The sequence below is a fragment of the Blennius ocellaris genome (genome assembly GCF_963422515.1).
Source record: "Blennius ocellaris genome assembly, chromosome: 7".
Classification (NCBI taxonomy): domain Eukaryota; kingdom Metazoa; phylum Chordata; class Actinopteri; order Blenniiformes; family Blenniidae; genus Blennius; species Blennius ocellaris.
This window is the reverse complement of record NC_137656.1, coordinates 15,567,442-15,588,594: the sequence shown is the minus strand read 5'-3', so window position 1 is coordinate 15,588,594 and position 21,153 is coordinate 15,567,442. Positions and strand designations below refer to the sequence as shown.

The following is a 21,153-nucleotide window of genomic DNA, read 5'->3' as shown; positions in this document are numbered from 1 at the left end:
CCCAGTTGGTGCAGAATAGGAAATGAAAAGAGTGTCTGGAGATAGAGTCAGACACAGAGGGAGCTGCCCTGGTTTGGATGTCACCTCAGGTCCTGATCTGTTCACGGTGTGCAATGATCTGGCAGCTGGAGGATGTTCCTGGATGTTCGCCCTTTTCCCCCCTCCTCCTCCTCCTCCTCCTCCTCTTCCTCTCTCCTGAAGCCTCGTGCTGCGATTGGATCTGCGTTTCCTGTCAGTATACAATGACCCAATGGCCGCGCACTTCCTCCATCATTCACACATTCACTACCCTCTACCGCAATAAACATTTAGTCATATATGTCCACTCATTAGTGCAGTTCATTTCAGTTTTTGTTCAGTATCATGCATTGTTGGCTGAATATCAAACTCTGATCCACAGCTGAGAGAACGTTTATATTCGGTGGAGTGTAAATGTCCTGAGATCAGTGTTCAGTCATTCAGGTAGGGCTGTTTGTTGGAAATCACTGCCCTCTAGAGGAAGCAGTAAGTTGTCAAATTAAATCTTTATTGCCTGGAGTTTAGGGTTCACAGTGGTGAAGTCTTTAGCACCCTTGCCTCACAGGAGTACAAGTCCCAGTTCAATTCTGTGTTTAAGAGCCTTACTGTGTGGAGTGTTCATGTTCACACTGTGCATGGAGTTTCTCCAGGTTCTCTGGTATCCTCCCATAGTGAAAAGGTAAGCCTTTGCCCTTAATTAACTGGCTCCAACTACAGGCGTTCAGCTTTAGCAACCCTATTACTTTAAGTTAGATGAAGATGGATGAATGGCCCGAGGCTGGCTCATAAATGTATTTACTCACCTGCCTTTCCAGGAGCCTCGAGCAATGGGGAGAGACGTCAAAAATAAAAACTAAACAAGGCTTCTTTCAGTGTTTATACATGTACATTTTGTCTGTGTACTCGCAAAGTTGGGAAAGCCTTGGGTTCCCAAGTGGTACACCAGCAATCTGACCTCATCAATTAAATTCACTACAATTCAATATGCGAACACAAAATCTAACACAGTGGTCTCAAGGCACTTTTACAGAGAAAAGCCCAACAATTTCCACATGAGGTGACAGTGAAAAAGTGAAACTCCCTTTTGAGGAAGAAACCTGAAGAACCAGACTCGGAGATGGAGACCCTGCTGTTCTGGTTTAGGTTAGAGGATAGAAAGACAGACAAAGGGCAGAGATAAGAGCAACAACCATCAAACAGATTGTCATAGCAAACAGATAAATCTACAGTCATAAATCCACTCACTGCAGATGTGATGGGGACAGGAGCTTTAGACCACAAACTTCCAGACCACGATCACAGGGAGTGAGAGAGAGACGCATGGTCTAAGAGTCAACATGTTCCTGAACTCAGAGACATGATGCTGGTGAAAGAAAGCAGTCCTGCACATGTATGTAATGTGGGAGTTGATGGATAACTCCTGGTCAAAAGTAACTCCCGCCATCAGGTTCATCAGCATTTATAAATGCAAAGGTCTCACACTTTGAATTTGATTTGATTTGATGAAAAAAGCACCATGCTTGTTATAAATCTGGCTTATCTTCAAGTAGGTAACACGTTATTTCTTATTTTCTGCAGTTATTGGGGAAAAGTAGCTTCTGAATCCAATTAAGCACACATTGTGTTTCTCCTCAGGTCGTGGAAAAGACCCCTTCTTCAGCAACACTTTCCATGACTCACGAGGGTTGCCTGTTCCAGGACCTCAGGGTCCTCCAGGGCCCATCGGTAAGCACTTACCAGTTAGTTTATCTCCAAATGCTCAAAACAATCCTGATGTGGTGGTTGGAAAACAACTCTCATTACACAGATCTACACTGATTCACAAGTTTACAAGTAAAACTCACAAAAACCGCAGTGTCAATCATGTGACTCACCAATAATATATATTTCTGTCAACTTTCCCAGGCAGATGTCAATCAAAATCTAATTTCACTTTCATCAGAAGTTTTTTATAGCCAGCTTTACTAAATGTGTGTGAAGAAATGCTAACTTGAACCACTTCATCAAGCATAAACTCCCTTCACGGCTGAGTAAACATACTGAACCTTAAATCATAAATATCTCCAGGTACTTTACATGTTACATGTCTGCTCAGCAGGCAAAACTAATATGTGTCTTTTTTTTATCAATAATGCAGGTCCCCCTGGTCCTAAGGGCCCATTAGGACCTCCCGGCCCACCAGGACAGAATGTAAGCTTGCTCACAGCTCGGCAGTGCAGTGCAGTGCAGTGCAGCCACCTGCTGAGTTCACCGCAGTCAGAGATGATGCTGCATAAATGTGTATTTTTCCTTTCTAAACACAGGGGAAATCTGGAGCTCCTGGAACACAGGGTCCCATAGGGCCAAAGGGAGAGCGAGGGGAGAGAGTGAGTAAACAGCTTTATTTATTTGTCCTGCAGTGACAGAGCTCTCATCATTTCTGAACATATGACAGAGCTACGCAAAAGACAGATGCTCATGTTCAGCTCCAAGCCAGGAAAAAGATACAACTGACCAATGAAGCCAAAGTACAACAAAGTGGAAAATTGCAAGCAAAAACGTTTTTTTTGATACCAAAAATCAGTTTATTCTGTTTATTTAATCTTAAATACACACATTTAAACAGAATATGGGATCTGGATGCAATTAAGTTTTAACATAGTTTGTTAAACAATGATGACTATAATAATAATAAAATAAAAAAATTCTGATGGCACATTTCATTCTCTTTATTGAGAATATCATATATTGTATTTATTAATTGTTATTTTCAAAAGGAATGACTCGGACAGGCTTATTACTGTCAAGCTTCATCCATATTATGTTTGGTGATAAGAAGAATTATAAGAATTTGTTCAAATAATAGAAAAGTAGAAAAAGACAGAAAACCTTTTGTCGATTCAATGTTAAAAACCCTTCTTGCTACATTTTTTAAAAATATTTGTCTCAAATGAAGTCGTCCATTCATCCAACTCTTTTCTCAAGACAATCAAAAACCTGTCTTGTGTTTCTCCTCAGATTAATGAGCAGGAAAAAAAAAACTTCTTGAACACAGGATTTTAATAAACTCACCTTCATTTTTAGAAGCTTGTTTCTCTGCTGCATTTCTCATTTTTCTGCTCAGAACATTGCCGTTATTTACTAAATCAGTGCGACACCTAGTGGACATACATTGAGACACTTCGGGTTGGATGTGCTGTTCATTATAGAGCTGGAGGAAGATCAGCCCATGCAAAACATTTTATGCAACAAGATCGCTGCACATGGTCTCCTCCTACCGCCCACAAATGGTCAAATCAAAAAGCCAAACCTTTAATTAAAAGGCAATCGGCAGTGGTACTTTGCACCCAGTCCACTGCAGTTAGAACGACTTTATTGGTGACAAAGATAGAAAGTAAGGGTTAAGATTGTTTGTTCCATTATGAACAAAACAGTCGTCTGGTTGAGTTCTTTAAAAGTGGTACTTCTGTCAGTTGTGGGACGAGATGGGCTTTATAGAAGTGAACATGTTTAGTGTTTGTTTGAAAACTATCAGTGTTATATTGTGAGCTTGTCCCCAGCTTGTTGACAGTATCAAAAGCATTATTGTATATATCATTTATCTTATGGCAAAGTGTTGTGTCGCCTGCATGTATGAAATTGTAGCTGGAAAGTACTTTGATGTGTTATATGTTTTTCTTCATCCAACATCTTTCTGCTCTGGTTTTCCAGGGTCCATTAGGTTACCCAGGAGAGAGGGGCTTCAGAGGCGAGCCGGTAAGCCACATCCACCCTGCTGTCTTTAGCGTCATTGTCTCAGACTGTGAATGTACAAAGCAGTGGGAACCAACGCGTCACAACTGAATACATTATTGTAAACTACATTCACCAGCAGCTTCACAAACCACACCGATGCAGTAATATGGCGGTCACAGTGGCAGGGAGCCCTATAAACTGCTGTACAGCTTTCGAAAAATGTAATGAAGTCCGAATTTCTGTTGTCATTGTTTCCTCTCAGGGATCACCAGGTCCTAAAGGAGAGCCAGGAGAGAAGGGTTTACCGGTAAGAACGTTGTGGCTGGAAGTGGTTTTGATTTTTGGGAGGGGCGGGTTTAACTTATCAACACATTGACTAACATGTAAGTTCCTCCATCTTCATGAATGAGTTAGCTGAGCAGCTGGTTTTCATTCACAATCCCTGGGCAGGTCATTGAAACGTGATGAGAAAGAACAGAAAGAGACTTTGTTGACATGTTGTCAGTTTAAAAAAGATTTATAATTCTGTTGAGTATTGAATGTTTTTTTTTTTTTTTTTGGTCTGTCTAACCCTTACTTTTCTTCTACATCTTTCTAATTTTACAAGAACAATCTCAATGTAAGATATTTTTATTAATGTCATGTTTGTAATGCAATAAATTACCTCAGCGGTGTAAAATCAAGTCTAACTTTGCTCATCCCCTCAAATTATGATATCTTTACAGTCTCCGTGTTTATGAATGTGATTTGTCACAAAATGATCTGTCGCATCTCTTTCTCTCCCAAGTCCATTTTCTCCCACCTTTTAATAATCATAAAGTGTACGTTTGATATTGTGGTTTATGTTTGTTTGAGTACATTTGACGTGTGTGACTTTTGTGTGTTAACGTGTTTTTTGTCGGTCCTTGGGGTTTGCTCAGGACTGCTGTCCTCTTGACCCTAAAGCTGTCTGACTCCCTCTGCAAGCTACTGTCCCCATGGCTACCTCTCACAGTCACTGTTCACCATCTGATTTTGGCATATACACATAAAAGCGAGTGGCACTGTGCACTTCAACCGATTGAGTGAAAAACGGATCTTAATCCTGCATAAATTCTTTCAAAAAGAAAACCTCTTCATTCAACCTGAGATTGGCTCACGTGCCCAATCAACTTGATGGTTTTGCATTTAAGCACAAAGCAAATATGTGAAACGTGTATGCCAAATCACTTCATATATACATCATTGGCGGGTCCTGTTGGGTTTGGAGGTGTTGTGCTCTGATGTGAGTGGAGTGGATACAGCTACCCTCTGTTCTCCCACAATGCGACGCTGCATGACTTTTACTGACACCACGTCAACTTTCTTTTTCTGTCGACTAAAACAAGCACAAACTTGCAAACGAAAGAACACAGAAAATCAAGGTGAAAGAAGGCAAAGTAGGTCTAAAAATATTGACAGTCACTATAAGAGGCTGGAATAACCACATGACACCATTAAGGTTCTACAGTTCATCAAACACGATAGCATCAGTTTTCGTGGCATGTCAAAAATGTTCACTGAAAGCTGAGTCGGAGATTCACCAGTCAATGGGATTGAGTCTATGGGAATCGGAAAAGTGTGTTTAAAAACATTGGACATCGACCACAAAGGTGAAACATTTCAGCCTGAACTGAAGGGATGGACTAGCCGCCTCACAAACTGACACAGTCGACCAAACACTTACTGTGACGTTTGCCTTTTTTCTGTAACTGTGAAGTCTCTTTGTTTTGTCTCACTAATCAAAGCATTTCATGGCAGAAATGTCTCCACCTCCACCCCGTTCTCTGCATGCCTTTTATAATAGCGATGCTTTCCACTGTCTCTGACTTACTTGTCTTAGTCAGCTACTTTTACTGTTCCTGACTGTATGACTCATCAAATCATTGCCTCCTTCTTTAACCTAAGGGAAATCAAGTATGAAAATAAATCTACCCTGACAAATGTCACATGACATTCGGTAGCTTATGTGACCACAGTGTTAAGGATGAACACTGCGGAGCTGAGTAAAACTTGCCTGGCTGAACTGTCCAACAAAAACAATGTGGATGGCATGATACAGTCTATTTCATGGGAAAGCGTAATGAAGAGTTGTCGCCAGTATGAGGCTGGTTTGTGATGTGCATGCTGATGTTGCCCAGCTCAGCATGGCAGAGATCTCGTGTAGCTGCATGTTCAGAGGAATGAGGGAGATCCAGAGAAGTGCAGGATGATGTCTTACAGTGCTGGGCAGATATGTGGACTGTTTTAACCTTCTAACTGTATTGACAACAAACAAACAAACAAAACAAAAAAAAAAGACTTGCATCTTGGCGAGCAGTTCTCTGGCTTGTGCTCCTTACCTTGACGGCTGTATCTATCTTCACAGGGGGACGGAATACATCAGATCAGAGAGGCGCTGAAGATCTTAGCCGAGAGGGTTTTAATCCTTGAGACTATGATCGGTATTCATGGTGAGTAGGAGGCCTGAGGCAGGGTCAGCTTTAGGCAGCGGTCAAAGGTCTTCCACTGTACTGCACTGCTGAGGCAGGGAGCGGGAACAGTCGCGAGCAGCCCCAGGACTCGGGCTGGTGCTTCCACACCCTCACACAGTCCCTCCTGTCACTGCTCTCTGATAGGACATTAGCTTGCAGATGTTCCACGACTTGCAGGCAGATCTCGAGCTTCTGGCTCGCAGGGTGACACTGCTGGAGGCTATCATCTGGCCAGGTAACGCTGAGACATCCGCACCCGCCTTTCTGCCGGCCCTCACTCACCTCCTTGACAAGATTTAGTGCCAGAATTTCTGATAACCACTTGTTACTGAACTACTAAATTAGGTTTTTAGCCACTGAAATGCTGAGGAACCTTTTGTATAAACAGCAAAGATATTCAAATGATTATTTTTCTCAGTTGAGATCATCCAATGATGTGGGGTTTCATCGTTATACAGTTTTTGCAGACACACTTCTGACAGTTTTCCTTATATTTTTTTATCTGTGCATTTTTTTTGTACCCTCCTGACTGATATAAAATGGTGGTGCTAAGATGTAACAGATAATAAGACAAATATCCAAGTATTAAGTAGAATGTAGCAACATTTTAATCAAAGATCAGATGATTGTTTGCTTGCTGATGTTACCAAAACTGTTGAAATCTGTCCTGTCTTCAGTCCCAAGGAAGCAGATTACTGTTGTTGTGCATGCTAAACTGTTTTTTTGGTTGTTGTTTTTTTCACTTTCACTTCCATTGTTGTTATTTGGTCACTTGTCTGATGAAAAACCACCAACAATACATTTCAACAAAGCATTTGGGACAAGTTTTACATTAATTGAAGGTACAATATGTAACATTTTAAGTTCAAAACATTGTGGGAAACAAAGTAACTCATCAAACAACCCCAGAAAAGGGCAGCTTCCTATTGTGCTGCAGAGATATTTATAGAATCAAGCTGACCAATTTAAAGCAAACTTTCAGACCTCTCAGGAGTCAGACTGAGAATAACACAAACCCCACAGTGAGCCTCCACTTCTATTCAAAATACAAGGATCTACTTAAATCCTACATATTGTACCTTTAATGGACGTTAGTTTATCTCATAATTGTGTAATGATTATATATAGAAAATGAAATCAGAGAGGAAATATCCACAACAATCTTGACCTACGAAATGTGACAATTTTTTTGCTTTTTTCTCTTTATTAGATACCACTATGTAGGTTTTGGGATGATGTCTGTAAATGAGATTTTTAAATGGGTGGTGGGAAATCTGACCAATGATTTACATTTTTTTGTATTTTTTTATGAATGAGTCACCACATCAGAGAATAAATGGAGCATTTTATTGATACCAAAAGTAACTCATACAGTTCCTCCACAGAGGCATCCAAAATAAAAACCTACTTGTGTTAGCTGCAGGTTAGGAGTATATTTGCATCAGGACTACAGAGTGCACATGTCCACACACGCTGGTGGACAGGGAGGCCCCGTTCAAACTGCTGTCTTTCTTCAACAGAGCCTGATCTAGGGTCTGGGGATGGACCGTTTGGCACTGCCTCCCCTAGTTTCTACAGAGATAAGCGAGCAGGTGCAATTCCACATCGACTTGCTTCTCCTCTGTCCTCCGACACCAAGGTTCGAGAGAAGTAGCCCCTCCTCCCCCCTGCTCGCCTTGAGGATCACTGGCTGGGTTGACTCCCCCCTCCTTTAGTTCTCATCGGCACTCAACAGATTTAGACCGTGTTTGAAACCTGCTCTGGCCTTTACCGGTCAGATTCAGGGAGGGTGACACCTCAGGGAAACTCCACTGATGCTCCATCGGGAACCTGAGAACTAGTTTGACCCCCACATCTGCCTTCCCGCTGCCATAAACATTTACTTTTACACAACACTCCCTGCTGCCCCCCTCTGTGTCTGATTTTTCGTTGAATCCTCACGTTAAAGAGTTCTATGTTTGAGGAAAAGAATACTCTCCGGTGCTCATCCTATAGCCCTGTGCAGTATTGGACATTAAGGGTCATTCAGAGTAATCGATTGAAGTCGACATCAGATGTGAGAGAAGAGACTGGATTTAAGTTTGTATTGCTTTTACAATTTAACTGCAATCTAAAGAGAGTCCATTATTTAAGTATATTGAGCATGTACAGTTTGCAGGGCACAATTACACAGACCTCTCCTAATATTCATTTTTGTTATACTTCTATCATTTTGTTTAACTTGATGTAATGTAGTGCACTAAAAAAAATGAAGTCATCTTTACTCTAAGTGAGGTTTGTGTTGGCAACGGTGATTTGTAGTTTCTGGTGCGAGTGCACCGCCACCTTGCTATATGTACTGATAAAGTGATGTTATGAAGAGTAAAAAGGCATTTTCACAGTAAATTCATGCAAATATTTGAATTTGAAGTTTGCTACAGATCAGAGGGAACATACAAATGTACTAGAATTCAAATGAATCCTGTGTGTCTATTTGAAAACCTTTAACACACACACACACTCCAGGTAAATAAAAAATGATAATGGACAAGGAACTTGAACATATGTTTACCACTGTTGTGTTGGTATACATGGACTTCTTAAACTATCCTGATGAAAATACATGTTTTTGTAATCTTATATCAATCTTATTGTGAAACTATTTAAAATGACAAACTGTAGGTTCTTTTTTTGTTTGTTTTGTTTTTATGTATGCTGTTGTGTAACCATTTCATATTTTCAACTTTCTTGCAAACGTGTTACTGTGCCAAGAGAGTCCCGTCTAGATGATTAGTGTAATAAAAATCCTGTTCATTGTTGTGTTTTTTGAACATGTGGACTGTTTTCATTTTGCGTCGCAGCAGAACTCTTCAGACACTTCCATGACAACATACATCAACAAGCTCTCAAAATTATCTTCACGGTTGTGGAAAAAAAGTAGAAACACACAATTTTCCATTCTCTTCCCTTTTAACAGGACACTCGTTCACCACAATACTGGGTAACCCTCATGCCACCTGTTTTCATCCACCCACCTGCTATTCTGCTTTATCCAACTCAAAGCTGTGGGGCACCCGTGCCGATCTCGGCTAATTATTGGTGAAGTCGGTGAGCAATGTGTACCCTGAACTAATCACTAGTCAAAAACAGGGCAACCCCACTCACTCACAATCATGTCTACAGACAAATTAGTACCCCCATTTATCCGCAAATGCATGGTTTTCACCAAACATACAAATAAAGAAGTGCAAATTCCACACAGAAAAGCTCCCAAATCTAAATCTGAACCAGAACTTGATGCAGTACGTAGCACTCTCCCTGTGAGGTCAGAGCACTACGTACTGCACTTGTACTTGGATGTTTTCATATGTAATCAAGCGATACACATTCAGTTACACACACCCTTTACAGTTAATAACGCCTATCCACCCTCCAATGTAAATGTACAGAAATGTGCCCAAAACAAAACTGGAAAAGAACAGCACAGGTGATCAAAGTACTTAATAACCCACAGGGAAAATACCGAAGCTCAGCAAAACCCAAGCATAGCGTGTATCCAGCTCACTGCAGAAACACAATCCCATGAGCCTCAGGCCGCGACTGTGGGCACGTTCAAGTGCTTAACGGTGGGATGTGGCTCTTTCCCTTTGACACCACCACGGCCTGCTCTCCAACGCTGTCATCAATAAGCAGTGAGATGGCGCCGTCCAGCTGCTTGGATGCTGCAAGAGCCACAACAGCTTTCTCCGTGGGGAAGCCCATCTTCTCCAGCTGCTGCAGTCTAAGGGGAAGGTATTACTCTTTTTAGTGAACTGAAGAATACTGCTTCGAAGACACAGATTACATTTTGAGAATTACATACAACTCTTTCACAAATAACTTTCACTAACCGCAGAGAGGAAACTGATGATTTGGGCACCTCCACTTTAGCATCAGGGTCATCGGGGATACCTTGTAATGAGGCAAGTATTCCTGCCCTAAGCATCTCCTCCTCCAGCACATCTGCTTCTGACAATGCAGGAGATGCTTCCATTAACCAGGCAGGCACAGGTTCAATCCATGACTGTTTGTTCAGTGCAGAGCGGTCATGGCTTATTGTGGAAGTCGCTGCCTGCTCTGCCAGCAGTGTTGAAGCACATGATTGAGATCTATGACAACAAATGAAGTCAAAAATTATTAATCTGCCACAGTTTATGCATTCAGGCAATGTATGTAACCATTGAATAGATGTTATGACATGAATTCCACCTTTGTGAGGTAGCGTAGGTGGGCAATCTGAACTTGGCTGAAGTAGAAATATACACCCAGTCAGGAATGAGATCGAAGACTCTTCCCTCTTCAAATTCCTGTAGCATCCCAATAAAGGGCTGACGATCTGCAGGGATCATTAAGTATCATCATAAACAATTTGTGATGACAGCAATCTTTTATTCCAGGGTGAATAATATCGGGCAAGATGTTAAAAGTATTCAAAATAACTTGTATGTACCCAGTTCAGTTTTTGTCATTTTACTTTATGCAATAACAAGGGCTGAGATATAAGAAAGTGAATGGCATGAGCCCTCTAATGTACTCGTGGCTGACGTTTGTGAAATCTCTGCTCCTGTTTAGCATTGTGTGGTGGAAATTAATAGAAATAAGAATTGATTTGGAGATTGAGTCATATTATAGAGTGAACAATCAAAACCTCTGGGTTTTGATTGTTCACTTTGATTGACAAGGACCATATCAAAGGTCTTTCAGCCCCATGGCTAAGTGGGTTGTGTTTATATATATATACACACACACAATATATAAAAATAATAGAAAAAGATACAGTTATGTCCAATGCAGATGGCACAGAAGTGGAAGAGGGCAGGAGTCCCAGGAAGCAGCAGCAGGCCAATCAGCAGAAGAAGCCAGGGGAGAAACCAGACTGGCAGACACCTTAAGAGCCTCTTCTGTGTCACCTGTCGACACTGTGCAGTGAACAGGGCCAGCTTGACCGCAGAGTAACCACAGATCCTGCTGGCCTCACCACTGCCCACAAAGAGGACGAGTGTGTAAAGACATGGCAGGGCAGCTACTGTTAGGAGGGACAGTGCCAGGAAGGCTACTGTCCCCCAGCGACGCTCTTGACAGGGTCCAAACAGCAGCAAGAGGGCCACACTGACCAGCAGAGAGAGGGAATCATCATGACTAAGAGCATAGAGAAATAAATCTGAGAAGGAGAGAAAAAGTAGATTTATTTTAGCAACTGACAGAAATAACATGCTTGGAAAAACTTTGAGAGATTACCTTTGAACCTTGGGAAGTCTCCCCCTGGCCCTAAGCTGAGACTTCCCTGGACGCTCCCAGAATACATCAGCAGTATAAGTGATATCAGGAATGATGTTCCCAGACAGAATCCAGGGCGATCGGATCCAAACCAACACCACACTGACAACAGACGAGCCTGCATCTTTATGACCAGCGGGACTTCACTACTCACGGGTCCTTCTACAGCATTCCGGTAAATAAACACCCGTTGGTGGTCACATCAATAACAGTGTTTACTGATATAAAACACAGAACACTGTTTCAGTCCAATGAATGAGACTGGGAGCTCAAGTGCATTATAACAAAGACACGCTTTAATCCACTAAATTAATACGTATCATTAAGGTACACGATGTAAACGACTTACTGTAATTGTCACATTCTTAAAAAGTCTTTAAAGGTTAATTCTTGCTATAAAACCCAGCTTGTAAATGTAAACATTACTAACAGGAAGAAGAACTTCCGCAAGTTTTCTTCTACGCGTTTAAATCCCAACGTCTCGTTACATACCAGCGCCCCCGTGTGGACACCTTTAAAGTTAACAATCTGTATGTCTCCCATACATCGTTTTTTTTCGAGAGAAATACTATTTAACAGTAAGCTTACTGTGATGTTAATTGTTTCTGATAGAGACTCATGTTTCTTCACTGACCTTGAGTCGCAATCTACAAGTTGTTGCCTTGTTGAATAAACAAACGCTGCCAGGTGAATTTGTATTTTTGTCTTTTTTGATCATGCTTGCACTCTTCTTTAAAAAACATAGAGGTACTCTATCTTTTTATCATTTTAATTCAAACACCACAGCATAATTTTCTCTCCATTTTGATGGAGAATAATAAACAGGGAGGTTGAGCAGACAATTCGACAGAATTCTGTCAAAAGGAGGGAGTTATTAATCTTATGCCACTTGTCAAATGTATGGTTTTAAGACATAAAACAAAAAATATACAATTTACAGTCAAATTTTAAATCAAAGCTTTGGTTAATTGTCACATGTCCAGTTATTTTATTCTAAAATGGTGAAATTCACGGGCTCCATATTGTGCCACAAGTGAATTTGAATTATGTGAATCAGAATCTGAATGGTCTAATTTGAAATTGAATCTATCGGTTTGAATGTATTTCAATCAATTGAAAAATTCACCTCTCTAATTCATTCTCACGTTTCAGTTTCATTCTTTCATTCACTATTGAGTTTTCTGGTTCAATGTTTTGTGCCACACATCCGGGACCTTGCAAGTAGACTCAAGTCATGTGACTCCAGTCCTCCCGTTCATACAGCTTCCAGGACTTTATCGCGAGACTTCCTGACTATACCCGGGAGAAGAGCGCGCCGTTTCGCACTCTTGTCGTCCAGTCGTCTTTTCAGGCAGGCTAAAATGGCGTCAGCTTCGGGTGAGTGGCCTCGGGATTATTGATTATACGCTGATTATTAAATATATTCCGTTGTATGGTTTAGCTATTGTATATTTAAATGCGCCATTGATGCGTTACGCCCAGTTCGCCTTTGAGAAACCGATGAAATATTGTTGATCGTTAAGCTAAGCTAGCGCCGGGCACAAGGCCTGCTCCTCCGTTAATTTCGGTTTTTTTTATTCCGCCTGGTTCTTCGTGCTCGGTCCATTTTACGTCTACCAGCTGCATACCGATGTTATTTGCTACTGTGTGAGGTTGTACCATGTCGAAATTTGGCTCTCAGCGGTATGTAAGCTGAAAGAAAGGTTTTCGAGGTCGCGGCGTTGCATGGCGACCTAAAGACGGGCCCGAGGAACGTGCTGGCGCGCCTTCATTGTTCCAACTTTTAACTCCCACTTTCTGACTCCTTCAACAGATTACAGCTCCTACAGCCAGAGTGGCGCTCAGCAAGGGTAAGATTCTCCACTTTGCTACCACCGGAGATGTGTGCAGAAGTCTGCCTGCAGCGAACGAGTTAATGACCTCGTTAGATCAAGTCGTGTTTGAATAACAGAGCAGAGCTGAATATCCTCTGTTCTGACATGGTCATAAATCATAATAAACACATACCAGCCTGCACTCAAACGTACATCATGTTGATATGTACTTTCTGTTGTCTTGCAAATGTGTATATTTTCTATGAAATTAGGCTAATGTATAAATGCCAGTGTGAAGGAACTTTATTCATGTCTGGACTTCAACTTCATTCAAAAAAACAAACATTCTAAAGCATATAGACATTTAAGAAGCTCTATCATTTGACTTTAGTGTTAAATCTCAATTAAACATTGAGTGCATGTTTTCAAGGGATTGTACATTTTCTGATTGTGAAATGATTTCTGTTCCAGGTATGCCTCCTATGCTGCCCAGCCGTCACAGAGCTATGGACAGTCGGCACAGGTAAAGGTGAACAGAATTTATAATTTATCATTTGTTGGGGATTACCATGGACTGTTTTACTGTTCTTTTTTTAAAAAAATTTTTTTACTTATGTGACATTTTCCATTGTAAGTGAAAATCGCTTCTTAGAAAACTGTGATTTAAGGAGATTATGTTAATTGAGTTGTCCTGGGGATGTTAAGTGCCTTGTAACTGAAGTTCAGTGAAAACAAGTCAGCTCGTCGCTGTTTCCGTTTCTGTTACAAAGCATGGTTTAATTGAATTATGTTCTTCTCCTTCAGCAAAGCTATGGCCAGCAGAATTATGGATCATATGCCCAGCCTGCTGCAGCTGAGAGCAGTTACTCTCAGACCACACCTGCAGCTGGGGGCTACACACAACAGCAGCAGCAGCAGTATGGATCTTCTTATGGCCAGCAGGCATCAGGTCAGTGGTTTAAAAACGGTTGCCAGTGTTGTTGAGCATGCTTCTTTAACTTTCTCTTGCCTGTTGATCATCTGTACATTAATGCAGGTGTGCTTGAGATGTTCAGACTTAATCAAATGTTTTGTTTTTTTTCCACTTCTCCAGCAGCTGGCTATCCTGCGGCACAGTCTTCCACTCATAGCTACTCCCAGTCAGCCCAAGGTTATGGCGCCAGTGGTTACGACAGTACTCCTGCTGCTGCCGCTCCGGCTGCCTCCCAGTCTTACGGCTCCCAGCCAGGATATACTGCCCAGTCTGCCTACCCTGGCTATGGTCAGCAGGCTGCTCCCACCGCACCTCAGAGGTTTGTACACAGAGGTTTATCGAGATGAAACGGGACATTCATTGCGATGATTGGTCTTATTTATACTCTGCCTGTCTTTGCCCCTTTAGTTACAATGCCAACAGCCAGCCAGCAAGTTACAACCAAAATAATTACCCCCAACCGGCAGCATATGGTCAGCAGCAGGCGGGCTACCAGGGACAGCAGGCGGGCTACAGCCAGCAGCCGGGCTACCAGCAGCAGAGCCAACAGCAACAGCAGGCGCCTCCCGCGTACCCTCCTCAGACCACTGGCTCGTATGGCCAGCCTCAGTCCAGTCAGTACAACCAGCAAGGTGGACCACCCAGCTACAACCAGTCTAGTCATTACAGTGAGCTCAACTTTGTATCGTAATTCTGCCTCAGACTTCAGTGCTCAGTTGAGTTTCCTGTTTCTTTAAACAAACTAGTGAACGAGCGTCTCCCGGCTCTTCCAGGTAACTACAGACAGGACAGCCAGGGTGGAGGTTCTAGTTACCCTGGCTCTGAGCCGTCAAGGTACCCAGGGGCAGGGGACAGCAGAGGTCCTGGCAGGGATGGCTTTGACCGAGGCGGGATGATGCACCGTGGACGCGGAGGCATGGGGCGTGGCGGCATGGGGTAAGTGTCTTTCTTTAACACCCACTTTCACAATTACTTTTAACTTGCAGGTGCTGTTGCCGTTTGGGGCAGGACTGAGACAGGTCCAATCAGAAATGGTTCTCATCATTTGCTGTAACGTATCAGTGGTTATTAAGCCAATTCTCTTTTGCCACAAAAATATCCTGATGTTTGTAGCAGCCATCACTTGTCACATACAAACATCCGTTTTGGTGTACTATATTTCAAAACAAATCCGAGCAGGAGGCATTCTTATCGAGTCTCTCTCAATCCTGCCTCTTGTGGCCAAAGGTAAGTAAAATGTTTATTTGGCCATGTTTTTTTAATCAGACCTGTGCATAAGCATTTAAGTTGGAACAGCTCGTATCAAGAGCCCCACCATTATGGATAATTGAAAATCAAAAAGTTTAGACAGTTGAGAAGCTGCAGATTTTATACTTTTGTCAGAATTTGTAAAAGAATTGTGCTTTAAAATCGCCTCATCTTTGCAATATCAAAACATTCAGCAGATTGTCTTTAATGGTCAGATGCTGTGTCACTGTCAGTCGATCAGGTCAGTTTCCCTCACTGCGGTGGATTATTGTCTTTAGGGTGTCACAGGGATAATTGACAAACTTGCAATTAGAATATGAAGCTTTTTCATGCTGCGGGTTTTACAAAAAACTTAATGTTTCTTGTAAGAGCATAAAGCACCACATTGGTATTTTGATAAATTATCATTGGCCTCATGCGGTACATCGATTTCTCATGTCTATGTGTAGTACAATGGGTCAATATCTTTTCCACTTACCATTTCAGTGGCGTTCTCGCAGTAAGGTTGGTTTCTGCAGAGCTCGCACTAAAGTACTTCTCTGCATTTGCTTGGTTTGAGGGTGCATACTATAAAAACAAAGCTTGCAACATTTGTCACTGGCAAAACCTCGGTGAAATAATCACTCTTGGGTTTCTGTCGTGTTTTTTTCGGTTGGAGCTCCAACATTGGTCTGAAATTATTTGACAACTGTGCTCCAAAATTTTGGAGTTTCGTCAATGGGTCTTTTTCTGGTCACTTTTATCTATCCACACAAGAACTGATCAATATTAACAAACATTTTGAATGGCACAGCCAGAATGACAACAACGTTGTTTACAATCTAACTTGGATATTCACATATTTTTCATTTACCAGCAACATTTTGTGGTGTTGCCGTCTCTTGAAAGGCTGATGGACGATAGACAACTCTAGTTGTGTTGGCATTGGAGACTTACTGACGATTCATATTAGTGGGGTTTGTTTTTTTTCCTCCAATATTTCTCAAAATCACATGGAATGGTCTCATAAAAAACAAACAAACAAAAAAACAAATAATTTCTTTACTAAATTAAGTCCTATATTGATTTGCCATCAAAACTTTGAGACTTTTATTTACTTATTTATATTTGGTTGGGTTTTTCTACATGTTTATCCTCCATGATAATCAATTCTTGACTCCAGCTTCTTGAGCTTTTCCTTAATGCATTTACTTTGGTTTATTGATTGAAAAATCTTGTTCAGGGTTCCTTTGAGCATGGCAGCAGTTTTGTTCATGTGCGTATAGGTTGAATTTCTTTGGAATTGGTTTAACTGGGTTCCAAATCTCATTGACCAGCTCAACACTCCTCAGAAGGAATTGAAAAGACACACACACGCACACAAAAACAACTTTATGATGATCAGGGGTTGTCATTGACATTTGTTTTTGCCTTTAAACGTCAAAGAGCGAGTAAATGCAACGGTTGATCCGCATGATTCATTTCCAATGGTTGTCATTGAAGGGACAGATGTTTAGTTTTGCAAAAAGGCTTCTCGCTCCAAGCGATCTGTTCATGGGTCAGAAATGCCACGTCAGGTCTTTTGCAACAGTAATCTCTGCAGGCTTCATATATATATATATATATATATACACGCCTTTTTAACAAAGGACAGAATTCTGCATACCAGTTTTGGAGAATCTGGTGCAGCATAACCAAACTATTATAACCAAGTGAGCAACTCTGCAGTCGTAGCAAATAGTGGTGAATCGGGACTAAAACCTTAAGTCGAAAGTATTATCTCAACCTCAGCAGAGACGTTTTCAGGTAAATTTTAGCTTTGCACAGGTATGTGTTTGATCTGGAGGGTGTTTGGGGGGGGCATTATGTCATTACTGAAATGTTTGAATTGTTTTTTGTGGTTTGGAATACAAATGTTTGATCACTTTCGTTTGAGCACTTTTTTAACATGCTTTGTCACATTTATACCGTACAGGTAACAGTGAGAGCCATTTTAAACCATCTATTCTCTAAAACGTTTCTGTACTCAGTGCAGAGCGGCCAGCTTAAGCAACAGGAGGAAGCTTAAACAAAGATTCCAAGTCTTCCTTTTTTCCAAGAACTGAGGATGGTGGTTTTTATTAGCATGATGGGTACACGGAAACATGAATTCTTTACCATTCAGCATTATTTTGGTAAAACACTTGTAAACCTTTTTGGTATTGATTTGTTTTAAAGAAATGTATAAAACTGTATTTTTGTTTTGTTTTTACCACACAAAAAAAATGAATATTGTCTCCTGATGCTTATGTGAAATTTCAGATGCATTGTAACCATTTGTACGATTAATCTCGAATGCGACTCCACTTGTAACCTTCCCAATGTAATCAAGGCGTTCCTGCTACGGCTCTGTGCCATCAGTGCATCTGAAATCTGATTTTTAACCTGTTTTCAAATAGCTGGGTTTTTTCACATTTTAAACGAGCAGTGGAAAAAATGTTAGCAGTGTTTTGTTTTTTGGGGGGGGTTTGTTTGTTGTTTGTTTTCTTTTCTTTTATTTAAAATGTATCTACTTCTGAAAACTGTCACCAACTGTATTGAACTCGCTAAGGAACGACACATAGTTGAACACTTTTCATTCCTTGAGTTAAAACTGTTTTATTTCTAATTTTTGGGGAGTTGTTCCAAGTTGCTGTCCGAATAGTTAGAATGTTTTGATTACTCCCTCAATCAAGCCACTTTGATCGAGCCGTGGAAGTGGCTGTAAAAGGGAAATCGCCTTCATATCTGCATTTATTCCCCCATAGCAGCGCTGGAGACAGAGGTGGCTTCAGTAAGCCTGGTGGTAAGTTATTGAGAATTACACTGGTTAGTCCTTTCAAAGCCTTAAAACTTCTTTGAAAAATATATATCCTTTTGAGTATTGAAGTGTATTACATTTGTGGTATGCAAAATTTATCTTACATGAGCACATCTGAAAATATTGGGGATTTTTTGTTCGATGCCTGAGACCATTTGCTTTGGGTTACTTGGTATAATTCAGTCACTGCTTATGGTTTGAGAGGTTAATGACAAATTTCTGCTTTAATGTGTTTATCGTTGCTTTAAGAAGTCCGAGTGGAATTCAAAGGGTTTTTTTCTGAGGATTTCTTACTGGTCTGAGAGGCTTTTCAAATGACACAATTATATACCAAAGGGTCTGAGGTTTTTTTTCTATTTTCAAATCAAATATTGCTCCAGGGAATTGTGTACCCTATGGTGCCATTTTCGACTTCCCAATATGACCGATGTGTCTATAAAAAGAGTGTCTGGATTATCGTTTGTAGTATTCCTCAGGTGTTGCCTACTGACCTTGAGTTCGATGCACTGACTTGCCTTTGCTTTGTTTCCCCTCTCCCTCAATCGATGGACAACAGGACCAATGAACGACGGCGAGCGTGAAATGGGTGAGTGGGGAACTTTTCGCTTCTCTCAAGAAGAGCTTGTGTCCGCCGGATAGATTTATTTTAATTTGTCTTGACTGGTGTTTTGTGTTGACGACTTGCAGGACGCCCCGAAGAGCAGGATGACTCTGAGAACAGCACCATTTACATCACCGGACTGACCGAGAAGGCCAACCTGGAGGAGATGGCCGAGTTCTTCAAGCATGTTGGGCCGATCAGGGTAAGAAGAGCTTTGTCGTGGAAATTGCATTTTGTACGCCAAAGTACAATGTTGTAACGTAGCCTTTTATCACTGAAGATCAACCGTCGGCTGGGACAGCCGGCCATCAACATATACACGGACAAGGACTCAGGGAAGCCAAAAGGAGACGCCACTCTGTCCTATGAGGAGCCCATCTGTGCCAAAGCGGCTGTGGAGCACTTTGATGGTTGGTTCTCGGCGTGAACATAAAGCCTAAAGCACCTTTTTCAAATTCGTACAGCTGCTTTAATTAGCGAACGGTTATGTCGTGTTTTCAACTCTTCATATTTGTCATCGCAGGGAAAGAATTCCAGGGCCGGAGGCTGAAGGTGTCCATGGCACGCCGCAAGCCCATGATGGGGGGAATGAGAGGAGGCATGCCGATGCGAGATGGCATGATGGGACGTGGAGGTAAAGCTTGAGCCTGAGAACTCTTTTCTTTTTTTTGGGTTTTGTAAAGATCGATTTGCGAATGAAGTTTACAGATATATTGAAGCTGTTATCTGGTGTACTTCAGCAGGGAATCCGGCTTCAACCACGTGATTGACAAGTTTTGTATTTCCCTGTATCGTCAGGTATGATGGGCCGTGGAGGAGAGCGCGGTGGATTTGTCCCTCGCGGTGGCCCCCGTGGAATGGGCAGGGGTGGACCCACAGGAGGAAACATGCAGCAGAGAGCAGGCGACTGGGAGTGCCCTAATCCGTATGTACCTCAAGGTGTTCTCGGACGCCGAGTTTGGGGGAAAATAGATGCTTTCAACTTGGGACTTCTTGCGTTTTCAGGGGTTGCGGCAACCAGAACTTCGCCTGGAGGATGGAGTGTAATCAGTGCAAAGCCCCCAAGCCGGAAGGCTTAGGCGGTGGCCCCCCTCCACCTTTTGGAGGGGACAGAGGTAGAGGTGGAATGGGAATGCGCGGCGGCAGAGGCATGGATCGTGGCGGGCCGGCAGGCGCCGGCGGTCCCGGGGGCCCTGGAGGTTTCCGCGGCGGCTGGGGAGGTGACCGCGGTGGATTCAGGGGCCGCGGCGGCATGGATCGCGGCGGCTTCCGTGGGGCTGGCCGCGGCGGACCACCAATGGACCGAATGGGGGGCAGAGGAGGCAGAGGAATGGGCCCACCAGGTGGCAAAATGGACATGAGGTGAGAACAAATGTACTTAATGCATTTTTCATTCCTGCTCATTAAAACGATCAAGTTTCAGGGGAGACCCCGAAATGACAGTTCGATTCTCAACGCGTCTTTTTTTTTTTCGCCTTCAGGGACCATCGCCAGGAGCGCAGAGACCGACCCTACTGAAGAACAACTTCTTGATCGTTTCCTGTTGTGGAATTTGATTTTTAGAAGATTTTTTTTAATTTATGATTCCATATATTGGTGGTTACACAACTGCTTTCATACAACCTGCGCAGTTACATTACTCATGTTTCTGTTTTTGTATTTTTAGGTTCCCCATGTTTATGCTGAATCTTGTATTGTGCATGTTTGTCCTTGCTTTTTTTTTAAAGAATTTTGAGAATAGGTCTGATGTTGTATTGTAAAATGCTTCTTTTTTTTCCATTTACCTAAATTGTCTCTCTTTTCCCCAATTGACAATTGTACGATGATAACAATGAAAATTAAAATTTTACTGATTTGTGGAGATGTGTTGGAGTTGTGGGTGTTGCAGTTGCAAAAAGAAATCCGAATATAGAAAGGCCCCAACAAGGGTATTAATACAATTTCTTTACATTTCTGAGTCACTGTTTTTCTCTGTAGGACCAGTTTTTACAAAATGTTTCAATGCAGAACGTCAGTTGGCGCTACAGTGTAGATCTTGTAGCACATTCTCACGACTTGGTCAGCTGGGAATTTGTTGCTCGGGAGACGGTTGACGCCCCTGAAGCCAAATGTTTTTACTTTCAGGAAAATTGAATTCCAGTTTCTCCTGAATTGTAGGGCATGGGGTGATTGAATCAGAC

The 21,153-nt window shown here is 41.9% G+C and overlaps 3 protein-coding genes across 12 annotated transcripts in view; 2 read left to right on the top strand and 1 right to left on the bottom strand.

The window, feature by feature from the left end:
• emid1 (EMI domain containing 1) overlaps nucleotides 1-9,034 on the top strand; it is a 59,275-nt gene extending 50,241 nt beyond the window's left edge. For 2 of the 4 annotated variants that reach the window (XM_080498878.1, XM_080498876.1), the window contains exons 10-16: nucleotides 1,654-1,743; nucleotides 2,156-2,208; nucleotides 2,322-2,384; nucleotides 3,709-3,753; nucleotides 3,995-4,039; nucleotides 6,119-6,203; nucleotides 7,745-9,034. In XM_080498878.1, coding sequence (XP_080355004.1) covers nucleotides 1,654-1,743; nucleotides 2,156-2,208; nucleotides 2,322-2,384; nucleotides 3,709-3,753; nucleotides 3,995-4,039; nucleotides 6,119-6,203; nucleotides 7,745-7,878 — 515 coding nt within the window. In that variant the 3' untranslated portion in view covers nucleotides 7,879-9,034. Of the gene's footprint in view, nucleotides 1-1,653; nucleotides 1,744-2,155; nucleotides 2,209-2,321; nucleotides 2,385-3,708; nucleotides 3,754-3,994; nucleotides 4,040-6,118; nucleotides 6,204-6,368; nucleotides 6,460-7,744 lie in introns of all 4 variants that reach the window. The other 2 variants (XM_080498875.1, XM_080498877.1) reach the window with 1 other exon arrangement.
• A 147-nt stretch (nucleotides 9,035-9,181) lies between these two features.
• Nucleotides 9,182-11,643, bottom strand: rhbdd3 (rhomboid domain containing 3; the record flags this gene model as incomplete). The annotated part of the gene is made up of 5 exons (XM_080498879.1): nucleotides 9,182-9,984; nucleotides 10,094-10,351; nucleotides 10,452-10,578; nucleotides 11,020-11,403; nucleotides 11,481-11,643. The coding sequence occupies 5 exons, from the start codon at nucleotides 11,641-11,643 to the stop codon at nucleotides 9,816-9,818; spliced, it is 1,101 nt and encodes a 366-aa protein (XP_080355005.1). The 3' UTR covers nucleotides 9,182-9,815.
• Nucleotides 11,644-12,830: 1,187 nt separating this feature from the next.
• ewsr1b (EWS RNA-binding protein 1b) lies at nucleotides 12,831-20,834 on the top strand. 7 transcript variants are annotated; one of them, XM_080499786.1, is made up of 15 exons: nucleotides 12,831-12,896; nucleotides 13,333-13,369; nucleotides 13,805-13,856; nucleotides 14,138-14,282; nucleotides 14,430-14,625; nucleotides 14,715-14,974; nucleotides 15,080-15,242; nucleotides 18,323-18,357; nucleotides 18,929-18,958; nucleotides 19,060-19,175; nucleotides 19,254-19,383; nucleotides 19,497-19,607; nucleotides 19,772-19,898; nucleotides 19,979-20,335; nucleotides 20,455-20,834. In XM_080499786.1, the coding sequence occupies exons 1-15, from the start codon at nucleotides 12,881-12,883 to the stop codon at nucleotides 20,489-20,491; spliced, it is 1,812 nt and encodes a 603-aa protein (XP_080355912.1). In that variant the 5' UTR covers nucleotides 12,831-12,880; the 3' UTR covers nucleotides 20,492-20,834. The 7 variants fall into 7 exon arrangements, with proteins under 7 accessions (XP_080355912.1, XP_080355911.1, XP_080355910.1 ...); XM_080499785.1 differs by having other exon boundaries at nucleotides 18,320-18,357; XM_080499784.1 differs by having other exon boundaries at nucleotides 12,832-12,896; nucleotides 14,427-14,625; nucleotides 18,320-18,357.
• The last annotated feature ends 319 nt before the right edge of the window (nucleotides 20,835-21,153 follow it).

Excerpts from the sequence above, each read along its gene's own strand:
- ewsr1b (XM_080499781.1), top strand. Across the intron at positions 15,243-18,319 it reads ATGGGGCGTGGCGGCATGGG|CAGCGCTGGAGACAGAGGTG; the intron begins GTAAGTGTCTTT and ends ATTCCCCCATAG. Across the intron at positions 19,176-19,253 it reads AGCATGTTGGGCCGATCAGG|ATCAACCGTCGGCTGGGACA; the intron begins GTAAGAAGAGCT and ends TTATCACTGAAG.